The 15,966-nt window shown below is 39.9% G+C and overlaps 1 protein-coding gene across 1 annotated transcript in view; it reads left to right on the forward strand.

The window, feature by feature from the left end:
- Window positions 1–15,966, forward strand: part of UNC13C (unc-13 homolog C) — a 1,212,529-nt gene that overhangs the window by 601,843 nt on the left and 594,720 nt on the right. Inside the window, exon 19 of the mRNA XM_077263773.1 lies at window positions 13,868–14,001. Within this exon, the coding sequence (XP_077119888.1) occupies window positions 13,868–14,001 (134 nt within the window). The remainder of the gene's footprint in view (window positions 1–13,867; window positions 14,002–15,966) is intronic.

The raw sequence follows: 15,966 nt of genomic DNA on the forward strand, positions 1-15,966 counted from the left end.
TTCGTCATTTGGTTCGAGTACCCGAACTCCATAGTAGTCAATGGGGACCCAAACTCTGGTGTTCTAAAATAGTCATAGTGAGTTCTAGGGAGCTGCGAAAATCCCTCTCACTCGCTCTCTGTTTCCTCTCGGTCTTTCCTCCTGGGCTTCATTTAGAACACCGAACATTAAAGCGGACTTCCAGAAGAAGTCCGTGTTCAGAGTTCAGCACTGGTATGAACCCGGAATTTTACACTTCGGGTTCGCTCAAGTCTAGTTTAGCTGTTACATCTGTAAAACATGTTTAATCTACTGAGAGAGGGAATTAAGCCACTACCAGAAATTTCTGTATGATGTTGTACTAAACCACTTTTATCCCTTCTCTTGGGAGAGATGGGACACCTCCATAGACATCAGATAGTTGGCCAATCCTGTGGAAATCGGCACATTTGTCTGATGTTTATCTAATGTGTATGGCACTGTAACTTATGGTTGTTGGGGTGCAATTTGTCCTTTCTCCCTACAAGATGTTTAAATCTGGCACAATACTTTGTTATATTGCAATCCTATATAATGTTAATATACTCACAAGGGTGAATCTTTTGCACTTAGATCATATAGCAATAAAATAAAGGTAGTAATATAGGTAATAATAATATTAATATATAGAGTAAGTTTCCCGCATAGTAATACAAGTCAGTAGGAGACTGATAACAACAGTAGTATAAAATACCCACATAGTATAGGCGGTACAAACCACGAAGGGGATGATGAAAATCCACCACATTTAGCAGAAATTGGACCCCTCGACAAAGCAGTTTATGCTTATTATTACCTAAACTACTACCTTGATTTTATTCTCATATTCTCTAAGTGCAATAGATTTACCCTTGTGGATTGGCACAGCAAAGTTTCCACTATGCTTCTACTTTTGTTATGATAATATCTGACATTTTTTCTTTGCCTGCGGTGCTCTATTGTCTCTATTTTTATATATTTTCTATTGTGTTTTAAAATATTAATAATCAAGAATTGGTGATTTTATTGGCTTGCATTTTTTTTTTATTTTTGATGATTCTGATAAATTGTGCATATAAGCCCCACTATATGGATTGCGAATATAGGTGTTCATCATTCTATATATTATTGGACATAAAGAAACATGTATACTTTTTGTTTGCAAGTAAAGATCTGATTATATTAATGTATTAATGCAATTGTTTTGTTAAATTCTTTATTTCATACTTTTTCAATATGTATATGAAGAAACGATTGGTCTAATAAAAAAAATAATCACCCAAGAAAATACCAAAACCCGCCATTGCTGCCAGCTTTGAAACTTTCATCGATCAATAGGGACATTTGTGTTTTATGTCAGCACTTTTCCAGTGCTTTCAGGTTAAGGAATATGGAAGAAACAGATGGTTACATATAATGATCTGATGTTATCTTTCTGATATTTAACTCCAATTATCCTTGAACCATATATAAGATACAGCTAGGTTATAATTGCCTTAAAACATATATCTTTGTCATAAATTATACCAAAGGTCTTGTAATAGTGGCCACTTGTAATGGATCCGGAGTCTTTTCCAGATACCAAAGGTAATAAAAGTGCTATTGCTACAACCTTCCATTTATGTGTAAATGATAAGTTCCAGCTGCCAGCATGCTCATTGCCCTTTTTCTTAAAAATATGGTGCTTTTTGCGGAGATATTTTATAATCTGAGGTGTAATTTGCAACATCCATACTCCTTGTGTAGCACTTATCTGGTAAAACTGACCTAGAAATATGATTCTCCAGTTCAGTACAATTATGCAGACATGTATAGGTTTCGTTTTAATTATGTGGTGAAAATAAAATTAAGATACTTATAATATATATATATATATATATATATATATATATATATATATACACACTCACTGGCCACTTTATTAGGTACACCATGCTAGTAACGGGTTGGACCCCCTTTTGCCTTCAGAACTGCCTCAATTGTCCGTGGCATAGATTCAACAAGGTGCTGGAAGCATTCCTCAGAGATTTTGGTCCATATTGACATGATGGCATCACACAGTTGCCGCAGATTTGTCGGCTGCACATCCCTGATGCGAATCTCCCGTTCCACCACATCCCAAAGATTTCATGTTGTTTACGCCAAATTCTGACCCTACCATTCGAATGTCGCAGCAGAAATCGAGACTCATCAGACCAAGCAACGTTTTTCCAATCTTCTACTGTCCAATTTCGATGAGCTTGTGCAAATTGTAGCCTCAGTTTCCTGTTCTTAGCTGAAAGGAGTGGTACCCGGTGTGGTCTTCTGCTGCTGTAGCCCATCTGCCTCAAAGTTCGACGCACTGTGCGTTCAGAGATGCTCTTAGGCCTACCTTGGTTGTAACGGGTGGCGATTTGAGTCACTGTTGCCTTTCTATCAGCTCGAACCAGTCTGCCCATTCTCCTCTGACCTCTGGCATCAACAAGGCATTTCCGCCCACAGAACTGCCGCTCACTGGATTTTTTTTCTTTTTCGGACCATTCTCTGTAAACCCTAGAGATGGTTGTGCGTGAAAATCCCAGTAGATCAGCAGTTTCTGAAATACTCAGACCAGCCCTTCTGGCACCAACAACCATGCCACGTTCAAAGGCACTCAAATCACCTTTCTTCCCCATACTGATGCTCGGTTTGAACTGCAGGAGATTGTCTTGACCATGTCTACATGCCTAAATGCACTGAGTTGCCGCCATGTGATTGGCTGATTAGAAATTAAGTGTTAACAAGAAGTTGGACAGGTGTACCTAATAAAGTGGCCAGTGAGTGTATATATATATATATAATTTTGCTTGTTTAGCCATTTTCCAAGATCTGAAATGTTTTCATTTTTCAGGATATACGGCTGTATGAGGTCATATTATTTTTGCCCTGAGCTGCCATTTTTGCTGATACAAACATGGGGTACACACACAGGGTACATACAATGTTTCGATCACCTTTTATTGCATTTTATTGCAATGTTGCTGCCAAATAATAAATAGTACTGTTAACACCACTGATATCTGTATAGCTGCAGTCCAAATCAGAATTCTTTAAATTCTTGTGTTATGAAATTGGCAAAAATTAGTTAGAAAGCATGAAAACAAGCAAGTTTACAATTGACTTTCTTCATCTATCTGCTGTTGTTCTTCCGCTATGAAGCTTTTGTTTTACATTGTGTACAGCTCATTGCCAAGTGATCTGATCAGCAGAGCCTGGCTGAACATACACAGTAGTTACATTCCAGGCTGAGGAGTTAACTCCTGAGATCCCAGTCACCTTTCTCTGGTGCCTTGATTTCTATAGAGCAACAAGACAGCTGCTCACTTCCTCCTCCCTGTCAGCTCCTGATCCAGATCTACTGTTATCAGTCCTTAAAATGACAAACCACTAGCTCTCACCTGTCACTGTTTCCAGAGCAGTTCTCCTAATCACTGCTCATTTGAGCTTTACAGTTTGTTCAAAGGCCTAGCTATCTAAATACAAACATAATGGATATCAGTATATACTTCAGAATAAGCCACTGAAATACCTGAATGTGTCACTGTAGCACATAAAACTCAGTAGAATGGTGATGCTCCACTAGAGAGCTGTTTACTCATGAAGGCAAATGTTGAGAGTAACCATTTAAAGACAAATTTTACATAATCATACTTTAAACCAAGGAAACCACATACAGGGACAGTGATTTATGAGTGTATAATATTGGCTATGTAATAAATGCTCTAGAATATATTTATAGTAGTGTGTCTATCCCATCTATTTCTTGTTGTGGCTTCCACTATACTTGGTTAGCATGATACCGCTGTGAAGACACAGCATTGTATTTTAATTACCCAGCCGACTATTTTTAGCAAACCAAGAATAGGCTTATCTATACTTGTTCTACACTTGCTTATCTTATTTTGTTATCTATACTTTTGATTGTGTAAGCCTGTAATACAGACTTGTAAGCTGATCTTTCATATAACATAGTGTGCTCTTATCTTTGACTAGTGATGTTTGCTGATATGATAATTATGCATTGGGCTATGGAGCCAGTTTGTTGACTTTGAATGCAGGTGAGGTAGCCGACTCTGGGATTTCTGAAGGAACAGCTGCCATTATCCCGGCAAGTCAGTGGAAGGGTGAGACTCTGCAATGTGCAACATCTTTGGGGTATTTTGCTGGGACTGTTCTATGTGTTATCTGCCTTTTTTGCGGTTCAATACAGCATTGCCACACTGTTGTACCCTCACCCTGTGTTTTCTGAGTAGCATTATGCCCACGTTAATGGGAGAGCAGGTGTTCATTGGTACGATGTCTGGTCCATGTGATTTCGGCAAGGGATCTGGGGCACCCTCTGACCCCCCCGTGCCTCCACATTATGGTGGCAGCTGTGGGATCCTACTCAACCCAGTTGATCTGGGGGAGGTACCAGGGGACTGGTGTTCTCACGCACCGTCCAGGGCTCCACAAACAGGGAGGCATACAGACAGACCCAGCACACCATTGATGAGGCATGCACAGCAGGTTTCGAGTGCCATTATGCCCACCAACTTGGCCTTGGGAAGAAGACCAGAGAGGAGGTATATTCTCAATAAGAATCAGAAACTACAGGAACTGTGCCAGCTTCAACACATTGAATGGGATTTAATCCAGGAACTACAGAATGCAGAGGACGCCATGTTTGAACACTATGGATACCAGTTATTCTCATTAATTACGTGTGGAGTTTATTTTCGCAAATAGGACATGGAATGTGCTCTGAGGAAACTGGATGGTGGAAAGTTTTGTGTCATAATGGTGAGACCTCTTACATTTGTGACTGTGCTTAAAGACATGTTGTTGACTGTCCAGATAATTAGAGAAGGATGATTGAAATCCTATCATGTCTGGCTAAATAAGATGGGGGATCAATGTGAAGACACAGCATTGTATCTTAATTACCCAGATGACTATTTTTAGCAAACCAAGAAGAATAGGCTGTTATCTATACTTTTGCTTGTGTAAGCCTGCATTATTGACTTGTTAGCTGATATTTCATATAACATAATGTGCTCTTATCTTTGGTGACTAGTCATGTATACTTATATGCTAATTATGCATTGTGTTATGGAGCCAGTTTGTGGACTTCGAAAACAGAGAGGGAAAAACTTTGCAAATAGATTAAATAATCAAATTAATGCTACTTGATCTCATCACCATTCCTCCCCTTATCTGTGATGCTGGACTTAAGGACATTTGTTAAATCTAAAAATAGGTTACATGCGTCTCTATAAAGTGACTCAGAGACAGAGAGACTGGGATTGACAGAGATTCTGCCAAGACGTCCATACATCCAAAGGACCAGAGACAGGACAGCAGCCAATTTCATGGCTCCATCACAAAGGACACGGATCTATTATTCTACAGGAAACAACCTAGGGGTTTCTGGCCTCAGGTGGAAGAATACAGATCTGTTCCACTTACCCATCGCTGAACCTTGGATACATTTGGAGAAAGCCAGGATTGGAACCAGCAGTCACCTGGCTTAATGGAGATGTTCGGAGATGCCAGGTTGTGACTCTCGGGTCAACTGGCCTTGTATCTGAATGGACTGTCATCTTCCTACGCTTGTTGTTACCTCCTCTGTGTGCATGCCACAGGTAGGGTAGCTGACACTGGGAGCTCTGAAGTAATGGCTGCCTTTGTTGGTATGATGATGCCACAATAAAGGATTTTGTTGCATGGGACATTATGTGCCAATCTGCTTTCTTCTTTATGGACATAATGGCTGCCTTTATCCCGGCGAGTCAGCGGAAGGGTGAGACTCTCTAACGTGCACTATCTTGGGGGTATTTTACTGGAACTGTTCAAAGTGTTATCTGCTTGTTTTGTGGTTCAATAAAGCATTGACACACTGTTTTACCCTCACCCTGTGTTGTCTGAGTAGCGTTATGTCTACTGTGATTGGTTGACATGCTTAGCTGCTCCTCAAGGTTGACTCCGGACTACATTTCGTTAAAGACTCAGGGTGGTTTATTGCATCATAAGCCGAGACCCAAAGCTGGTAACAGAAAACAGCCTGTCTGGCTCAAAAAAGAAAGTAAAAAGTTCATATACAGTCCTGTCCAGTACTCCTGGAACATCACATATGACAGCTCTCACATGAGCTTCAGTGTGGAGACTTCCATTTTCCAAACAACACAGCCAGAGAAAAAAAACTGGTTGGGCATTTAACTCCCTCCCGCCACACCCTGGAGGTGGGGATAGGGTGGGTAGGTGTCCTGCCCATCTCTGACATACCCACCATGAAAGTCATGCCATATAGCAACTGGATTGCTCTCAGCACATATCATGCTGGAGAAAACACTTATGGCTTTCCCATCACACAGGAAAGAAATCTTTGTGACACACATCTCACCTCATGTATGACACCAGTGACCCTGTCACACTATGTTAAAGGGAGAGCGGGCATTCGGTGTGATGATCCTTGGTCCTTGCGGTTTCGGCTAGCGGACTGGGGCGCCCATCTATCCCCCCTTGTTTCCACAACTGCCATGCCATAACCACCTCCATTACCACTACATATTGAATAAATAATAGTTTTACAGAGCAAAACATATTGTACAAAGACCTATGTTATCAACAATACTATTGAACACCTCAGTATACTATATACCACTATATAGTGACTGTATTGCAGAGCCAAACTTTTGCCAAATTAAAAAAAAAGAAAAATATCATTATTACCTCCATGCAGTGATCATATGGTGCTAGGTGTCAATTCTGCATAAGTGGTTAAAATAGTTTAATATATAGTGACTTATAGTTAATATACTTTCTGATTGGAAATTTCATGTTTTCGCATCTGCCCTAAAATGCCATGGCTACGTCTTGTCAATTTGTATATGGCACAGTTTGTAACAAAGACACATTTCACTTCTCAAATTTTTAGCATCATCTGCACCTACACAAAGGACTACCTGTAATTCTGGGGCTCAAATAATATTGCCCCCTCAAGTAATAATGACCCTGAGTACTTTCTCAATTAATAACGACATTTACCCCAAAAGTGCTGCCTCGATTCATAATGTCTAGAAGGTGCCACTTCAAAAATAATACCCTGTTCAATAAAGCTCACCTGAGTGACTGCCTTCAATGTTATTGTCACTAGAGTTCCCCTTTTATTAATAATGCCCACTGTGGGCCGCATCCCCATAAAATTGAAAATTTATATTCACCTAATCTGATTTCTTGATGCCCTAAATCCTCTTCTAACCTGCACACGAGTGGTTTGGCTTATGCACTACAATGGAGTGACGTCATTGCATTGAGTGCGTCGTGAAACTGATATAGAATTATAGAATGCTAGAATTGGAAGGGACCTTCAGGATTCATTAAACTATCTCAGACAAATGTCTGTCCAGCCTGTGTTTGAAGACCTCCATTGAAGGAGAACTCACCACCTCTCTTGGCAGCCTGTTCCACACATTGATCATCCTCACTGTCAAAAAGTTTTTTCTAATGTCAAATCTGTATCTTTTCTCTTTCAGCTTCATTCCATTGATTCTCATGTTTCCATGTGCAATTGAGAATAAGGATGATCCCTCTACACTGTGTAGTGCAGAAGGGTTTGGGCAGTCCGACAGATAGGCAGGGACCACAGAAAGTTCAACATAAACAGTGTCTTTATTTTCAGACTCACATATAGGAGTGATATCCTCCAGATTGCTGGCAGATTTCCACAAATATAGTCCGTGTTCAGAACCTGTTGCCGTGGACAATGGCACCGCTGTGTCTCTTGGGTACATCAGCCGCCTTGAGTTCCCTGGCTCTGTGTTAGGCCGGCGTCAAACTCAGCGTAAGACAATATGGTCCGTATTTTACGTAATACGCAGAAAAGTCCCCAAAATAGTGGTCCGTATGTCATCCGTAGGCAGGGTGTGTCAGCGTATTTTGCGCATGGCATCCTCAGTATGTAATCCGTATGGCATCCGTACTGCGATATTTTCTCGCAGGCTTGCAAAACCGACATCTAATGGATTTATGTGCTCAAATGTTCGTTAAAACATATATACAGTATATATATATATATATATATATATATATATATATATATATATATATATATATATATATATATACACACTCACTGGCCACTTTATTAGGTACACCTGTCCAACTTCTTGTTAACACTTAATTTCTAATCAGCCAATCACATGGCGGCAACTCAGTGCATTTAGGCATGTAGACATGGTCAAGACAATCTCCTGCAGTTCAAACCGAGCATCAGTATGGGGAAGAAAGGTGATTTGAGTGCCTTTGAACGTGGCATGGTTGTTGGTGCCAGAAGGGCTGGTCTGAGTATTTCAGAAACTGCTGATCTACTGGGATTTTCACGCACAACCATCTCTAGGGTTTACAGAGAATGGTCCGAAAAAGAAAAAAAAATCCAGTGAGCGGCAGTTCTGTGGGCGGAAATGCCTTGTTGATGCCAGAGGTCAGAGGAGAATGGGCAGACTGGTTCGAGCTGATAGAAAGGCAACAGTGACTCAAATCGCCACCCGTTACAACCAAGGTAGGCCTAAGAGCATCTCTGAACGCACAGTGCGTCGAACTTTGAGGCAGATGGGCTACAGCAGCAGAAGACCACACCGGGTACCACTCCTTTCAGCTAAGAACAGGAAACTGAGGCTACAATTTGTACAAGCTCATCGAAATTGGACAGTAGAAGATTGGAAAAACGTTGCTTGGTCTGATGAGTCTCGATTTCTGCTGCGACATTCGGATGGTAGGGTCAGAATTTGGCGTAAACAACATGAAAGCATGGATCCATCCTGCCTTGTATGGAGCATCTTTGGGATGTGCAGCCGACAAATCTGCGGCAACTGTGTGATGCCATCATGTCAATATGGACCAAAATCTCTGAGGAATGCTTCCAGCACCTTGTTGAATCTATGCCACGAAGAATTGAGGCAGTTCTGAAGGCAAAAGGGGTCCAACCCGTTACTAGCATGGTGTACCTAATAAAGTGGCCGGTGAGTATGTGTATATATATATATATATATATATATATATATATATATATATATATATATATATATATATATATGTCATTGAGACACATATATATATATATATATATATATATATATATATATATATATTCTGTATTTATATTTCATTCAGCGCGATATATGTGAAAAGCCGGTAATTCAATTGCCGGCTTCTCATTTCTCCTTCCCAAACCCGACAGGATATGAGACATGGTTTACATACAGTAAACCATCTCATATCCCCTTTTTTTTGCATATTCCACACTACTAATGTTAGTAGTTTGTATGTGCAAAATTTGGGCGCTGTAGCTGCTAAAATAAAGGGTTAAATGGCGGACAAAATTGGTGTGGGCTCCCGCGCAATTTTCTCCGCCAGAGTGGTAAAGCCAGTGACTGAGGGCAGATATTAATAGCCAGGAGAGGGTCCATGGTTATTGGCCCCCCCTGGCTACAAACATCTGCCCCCAGCCACCCCAGAAAAGGCACATCTGGAAGATGCGCCTATTCTGGCCTTGGCCACTCTCTTCCCACTCCCATGTAGCGGTGGGATATGGGGTAATGAAGGGTGAATGTCACCTTGCTATTGTAAGGTGACATTAAGCCAGATTAATAATGGAGAGGCGTCAATTATGTCACCTATCCATTATTAATCCAATTGTATGAAAGGGTTAAAAAACACACACACACATGATTAAAAAGTATTTTAATGAAATAAACACACAGGTTGTTTTAATATTTTATTGCTCTCTTAATCCACCTGAGACCCTCGCTCTGCAAAATAATAAGCCAACAATATACATACCTTCTGATGAACTGTCACGTCCCACGAAGTAAATCCATCTGAAGGGGTTAAATCATTTTACAGGCAGGAGCTGTGCTAAAGCACTCGCTCGTGCCTGTAAACCCCGGGTGCTGAAAGGAAAGCTGGGTGATCTGTACTTACATTGAGTCGCGGTGAGCAAGGTGACATTAACCCTTCATTACCTCATATCCCACCGCTACACGGGAGTGGGAAGAGAGTGGCCAAGTGCCAGAATAGGCGCATCTTCCAGATGTGCCTTTTCTGGGGTGGCTGGGGGCAGATGTTTGTAGCCAGGGGGGGACCAATAACCATGGACCCTCTGTAGGCTATTAATATCTGCCCTCAGTCACTGGCTTTACGACTCTGGCGGAGAAAATTGTGTGGGAGCCCACGCCATTTTTTTCCGCCATTTAACCCTTTATTTTAGCAGCTACAGCACCCAAATTTTGCACATACACACTACTAACATTAGTAGTGTGGATTATGCAAAAAAAAGGGGATATGAGATGGTTTACTGTATGTAAACCATGTCTCATATCCTGTCGGGTTTGTGAAGGAGAAATGAAAAGCCGGCAATTGAATTACCGGCTTTTCACTAACACCGCTGCGTATTTCTCGCAAGTCACACTGCTGGTCTGTGTGGAATCCATATTTTTCTCGCCCCCATAGACATTCATTGGCGATTTTTTTGCGCAATACGGTGACAAACGCAGCATGCTGCAATTTTCTACGGCCATACAAGACCGTATAATACGGATCAGTAAAATACGGCTGATAGGAGCTGGGACATAGGGAATCATTGGGCTGTGTGTTATGCGTATTTTACGGATGTAGTTTATGCGCTCATACGTCCGTAAAACTCGCTAGTGTGACGCTGGCCTTAGTGCCACAGAGACCTGGGTTGCACAGAGCCTCCTACTCTGCGGCTTGCAAACTCCAAACTGACACACCCAAGACAAAACTGACAGACTTTAAATGAAATTGTGGCCATAGAGCCACTTCCAAAACCCGGAGTGGAGAGAGGGATTCGCCCCACTACCAAACCTGCAAATCACTCTAAAAATAAAAGCTCTTGATGGGTTTACCTATAAATCTGACTGGGTCACTAATTGGACCCAATCTACTCTCTTTTATTTTGCCTTGTGATACAGAGGTGTCCTGCTGTGAACACAAGGCGCTCCAGCAGGTTTAATAAGACTCCGTCCGCATCCTGGGGTACACATGTTTACTCTCACATATGATCCCCCTTACTGCCTCACAACTGTGACATCCCTTCAGATATTTGTAGACATCTTACAACCAGCTCTAGAGGAATCAGCAGCCTACAAGAGAATCCTTGGCTCCATGCTCTACCACTTTATCAAAGTACATCAATCTCATGTTGACGCAGTTCAAAGTGGTGCTCACAGAAGATCCAGTGCACTGGGAAAGAAGTTTGAGGCCTGCATTCTGGATCTAGCTACACCACTGCGGCTATAGCAAACTTTACTAACAGTAGTGGCAACCTATTAATTGCATACAGTAGATTCTACACAGCCGTATTTGAACACACTATCCTGTCAGGTCATGCAGATAGGATTCGCAAGGCAGAATTCTCCCATTACATAATGCAAAATGAGGCAGTCATGCAATGCCTTCATGATTTCGTGATGAACATTACAACTACAGTATAAGCTGTAGGAATTAATTCATAACAATAAATCAATGGAACTAAATATTACATAGTTATTACATCAACTGAACTATATTATCACCTATTATCTATCTTTATGTACGCTTGGGCTTAGGAGAGGTGAGTGACAGTGTAGGTTTACTGGCAAAGAGCTTACCTTGCCGCTTGCAGATGGGCCCACACAATTTGATCAAAATGATTGCTAAGGACTTTAAGTTTATCAGTATAGACTATATAGCAGTAATGCAGTTCAAAATTCATATACAGTATTTAATATTTGCATATACTTTATCAAGGCTCAGAGTGCGGTTCTGTTTGTTTGCTACAGCATTACATTCACAGCAACCACCATCTGTATATTTATGGTGTTGCTTGCGAATATTGCTTTTGTGTTTTTTATCTATCTGTAAATCTACCTACCTATGATGTAATTTGCATATATGTCCATCTGGAATACGTTCTTTTTACACCAGTAGATAGATAGCCTCTGTTGAGCACTGATTCATGATAAAACAAGTTTGCCATTCTTTACAAGTCAAAATAATCAAATTTTTGTTTCATCTGGATGATTGTTCCCTTTCCTCCAGTTTACATAATGGCACACGCTGCGGACAACATTTTTTTATGTCCTCATAAAAAATGCGATCAACTACAAATAAACTAATTATTGCTTGCCGCTGGATCGCTGGGCACGTTTACACTGGATAATGATGGGGAACAAACATTCATAAAAATGATCCTTCTGATAATTATTGCCTTATGTTAGAGACCCTTTAGAGTTCACTCTAATAGTTAAATTGTGAAATGCATGCCATTCATCTCAGCCTTTTTCAGGGGTATGTGACACAGTCACTGCATAAATAAGCAAGCAGACAATGCAGACTTTTCTTCTTATGAGATGCTAAGGTCCTCCAGACTGACCTCCCAAATATCTGCAGTGGAGTGAATGGCAGGTGGGATACAATGAAATTCGTCTTGACAGAAATAGTGGAAACAACCTTGCAGTAAAGGTGCTAAAAATAAATTGCATCTGCTATTTAACATGCATAGCCCCGTAATGAAGCTCTACTAGTCTCACAATGCTGATCTCCAAGATCACCCTGGGTTTAAAATAATCTTGTCTCCTCGACAGGCCTCAGTTTTTGCGAACAGAGGCGAGCTGTCACTCAGACTGTGTTATTGGCTCTGTCTGTTTTATGGGGGATATTGCTTTGTTTTGCCTTCTCGTTTCATTCTTCATTTCTATAAAATAGGTTCTTGGTTATTTATGGAAATGTCTTTGTTCAAAATCTATAAGTAAATCCAAATACATTCAACAGAATTTTTTAAAGGGTTATATGAGTACAAACCCTCATTTTTAATGGAATCTGTCAGCAGGTTTTTGCTACCTCATGATTTTGCTACCTGTGATTCCAGCGATGTGCAGTAATAAGAGTTTTTTCTTCAGTAGATGATCGTATCAACAGCGAAATGGTATCATTAAAAACATCAGCTGTGCACATAAAAAATAAGCCCTCATCCTGCCCCAGATCCTGAAAATGGAGATGCTAGGGGTCTTGGAAAATGGCAACTTTTTTTAATTTATTTACAAATGTTGGATTTCTTTTTTTCACCACTTAAATAGGAACCTATACATTTTTGGTATCTACGAACTCATAATGACCTGGAAAATCTTATTGGTAGATCAGTTTTAGCATTTAGTGCACATGGTAGAAAAAAATTGTGGAATTGCACTTTTTTGCAATTTTATTGCACTTTGAATTGTTTCCCATTTTCCAGTACACTACATGGTAAAATCAATGGTGTTGTTCCAAATTACAACTCGTTCCGCAAAAAACAAGCAATCACATGGCCATTTTGACAGAAAAATAAAAGTTATGGCTCTGGGAAGAAGGGGAGCAAAAAATGGAAACTCAAAAATGGAAAAACCCAAGGTGGTTAAAGTAAAATGCAGCGGTTTTAATAGTGCACCCTGTGGGGCAGCACTACATGGAATAATAGCTGCAGACACACTGTAAGAGTCAGTATGTAAGCTGGATGCAATATTATGTTAAATGAACTTAGAAATATTGATAATTTTAAGTAGGATACAATAGTCCTGTCCAAGTCAATGAAACATTGTGAGCAGAAACATTTTAAATTACCTGTCATGGGAAATAATAGATTGCTTCCTTTAGTAGTGGGAAGAAGAAGAAAAGTACTTAGTACCTTGTGCTACATTATACTTAGCACTATTATAGGTAAGAATTCTGATGCTTACCCAAAGGTAGATAGTGTAAATTTGAGTTTGTTGAGTTTGACTTTTTCCTTTCATGATATAGCACATCACATAAGTTAATGGTTGTTTTTAATATTTTACAGGGTAAGAAACAGGACATTCCACGTGAAGATCAAGGTCCAACAATCAAAAACTTGGATTTCTGGCCAAACCTTATTACTTTAATGGTGACTATTATTGATGAGGACAAGACATCATACACTCCTACTTTAAACCAGTAGGTCATTTACTCCTACTTAATATAACTAATATTAACAGTCATGCACTACTGTTATAATTGATTTCTTTCCGTTTTGGACTTTGAGTACTTTTTCAGCTTCACCAAGGAAGAAACATTATTTGCACTCATGTATTATAGTGATAGTTAGTAAGAATGATTTAGACTCATTGTTTGTTCATATTGGAGCAAAGTCAGCAATAGCTAATGGATTCCAGCAAATCCCAACAAACTAGGGATGCCAACTGTCCTGCAGTTTCGAGACAGTCAATCCCTGTCCCCAATAAAATTTATGTGCCTGAGATTTTTTTTGAAGCTAGAGAAACTGGTAGTTATTTTTATAATTTTACAATGTACAGTAAATTATGCCAGTCTGTTAATATTACACTGTGTTCCAAATTATTATACAAATGCTATTTTTCAGATTTTTCTAAATGGTCGATGCTAATGAGTCAGTATAATTTTCAAATCATCAGTCGTTATAGTGTAAATCACATTTTATTGGACAAACCTGAAAATGACCACTCAAAATGCATTCTTCCAAAATATTATGCACAACAGAGTCTCCAAACATTTGATAGGTTGTAAAAAATTGAAAATGGTCATTTGTTGAATTTGCAGAATGAAGAGGTCACAGTTTCTGAAATCAAAAGCTTTTTCAATCTGTAACATCTTAACAGGCAAAGTTACATGTTGCCATAAGACTCCTTTGAAATCACCTTCACAATTCTTGCATCCATTAAACTTGTGAGTCATTTGATAGTTCCTGCTTGAATTTCTTTGCAGGATGTCAGAGTAGCCTCTCTGAGATGCTATTTTGTTGTGAACTGCCTCCCACCCTCATAGATCTTTTGAGTGAGGAAGAGCTCCCAATGTTTTCAATTGGATTGAGGTCAAGGGAGGATGGTGGCCACACCATAGTATTCTTTCCTTTTATACCCATAACAGCCAATGACTTAGAGATATTCTTTGCAGCATGAGATGGTGCATTGTCATGCATGTAGAGGATTTTGCTCTGGTTGGTACAGCTCTTCTTTTTGTATCATGGAAGAAAGTGGTCAGTCAGAAATTCTACATACTTTGCAGAGGTCATTTTAACTCCTTTTGGCATCCTAAATTGGCTTACCAGCTCTTTCCCCATGAGTCCTGCCCAAAACATGACTCTACTACCTCCTTGCTGACATTGCAGTCTTGTTGTAACATGATCGCAATCCACCAATCATCCACTACTACATCCTCCTTTACCATGTAGGGTTGCATGGTACTCTTCAGTAAACAAGACTATTTTAAAGTTTGTCTTGATGTATGTCTGTTCCCATTGCAGTCATTTCTGATTGCGAGCGCTGTTTCAGGGTGGCCAAAATAGTAGGTTTATAGACAACTGTAAGCCTCTGGAGTATTCTAGACTTTGAGGTTCATTGGAGTACAGAGGCACCTGTAGCTTCAAATACCTGCTCACTGTTTGTAATAGTATTTTAACAGCTGCTCTCTTAATCCAATTAATTTGTCTGGCAGAAACCTTCCTCATTATGCCTTTATCTGGGCGAATTCATATGTGCCCTGTATGTTAGCCACAAATCTCTTTACAGTACAAGGATCACACTTAAGTTTTCATGAAATATCTAATGTTTTCATACCTTGTCCAACTCATTGCACTATTTGTTGCTTTTTGGTGGCAGAGAGGTCATTTTTCTTTCCCATATTGTTTGAAACCTGTGGCCGGCTTCATATTATGGAACGTCCTTCTTAAAGTGAATCTGTCACCCCATTTGAGCGATTTGATCTATTAATATGGGCATACAGGTTGTAGACAGCTGAAACTAGTCATGATGGCTTGCTCCGTAAAAATCATCTTTTATGCTAATTATTTATTTTAGGCTATGGGGCGTATGCTTCTTGTAAAATAACACTGCCTCACCTCTTCATCATACTACATTTCTCATCCTCTCTCATCACTGTGTGTCT

Source organism: Ranitomeya variabilis, chromosome 5 (genome assembly GCF_051348905.1).
Source record: "Ranitomeya variabilis isolate aRanVar5 chromosome 5, aRanVar5.hap1, whole genome shotgun sequence".
Lineage (NCBI taxonomy): Eukaryota > Metazoa > Chordata > Amphibia > Anura > Dendrobatidae > Ranitomeya > Ranitomeya variabilis.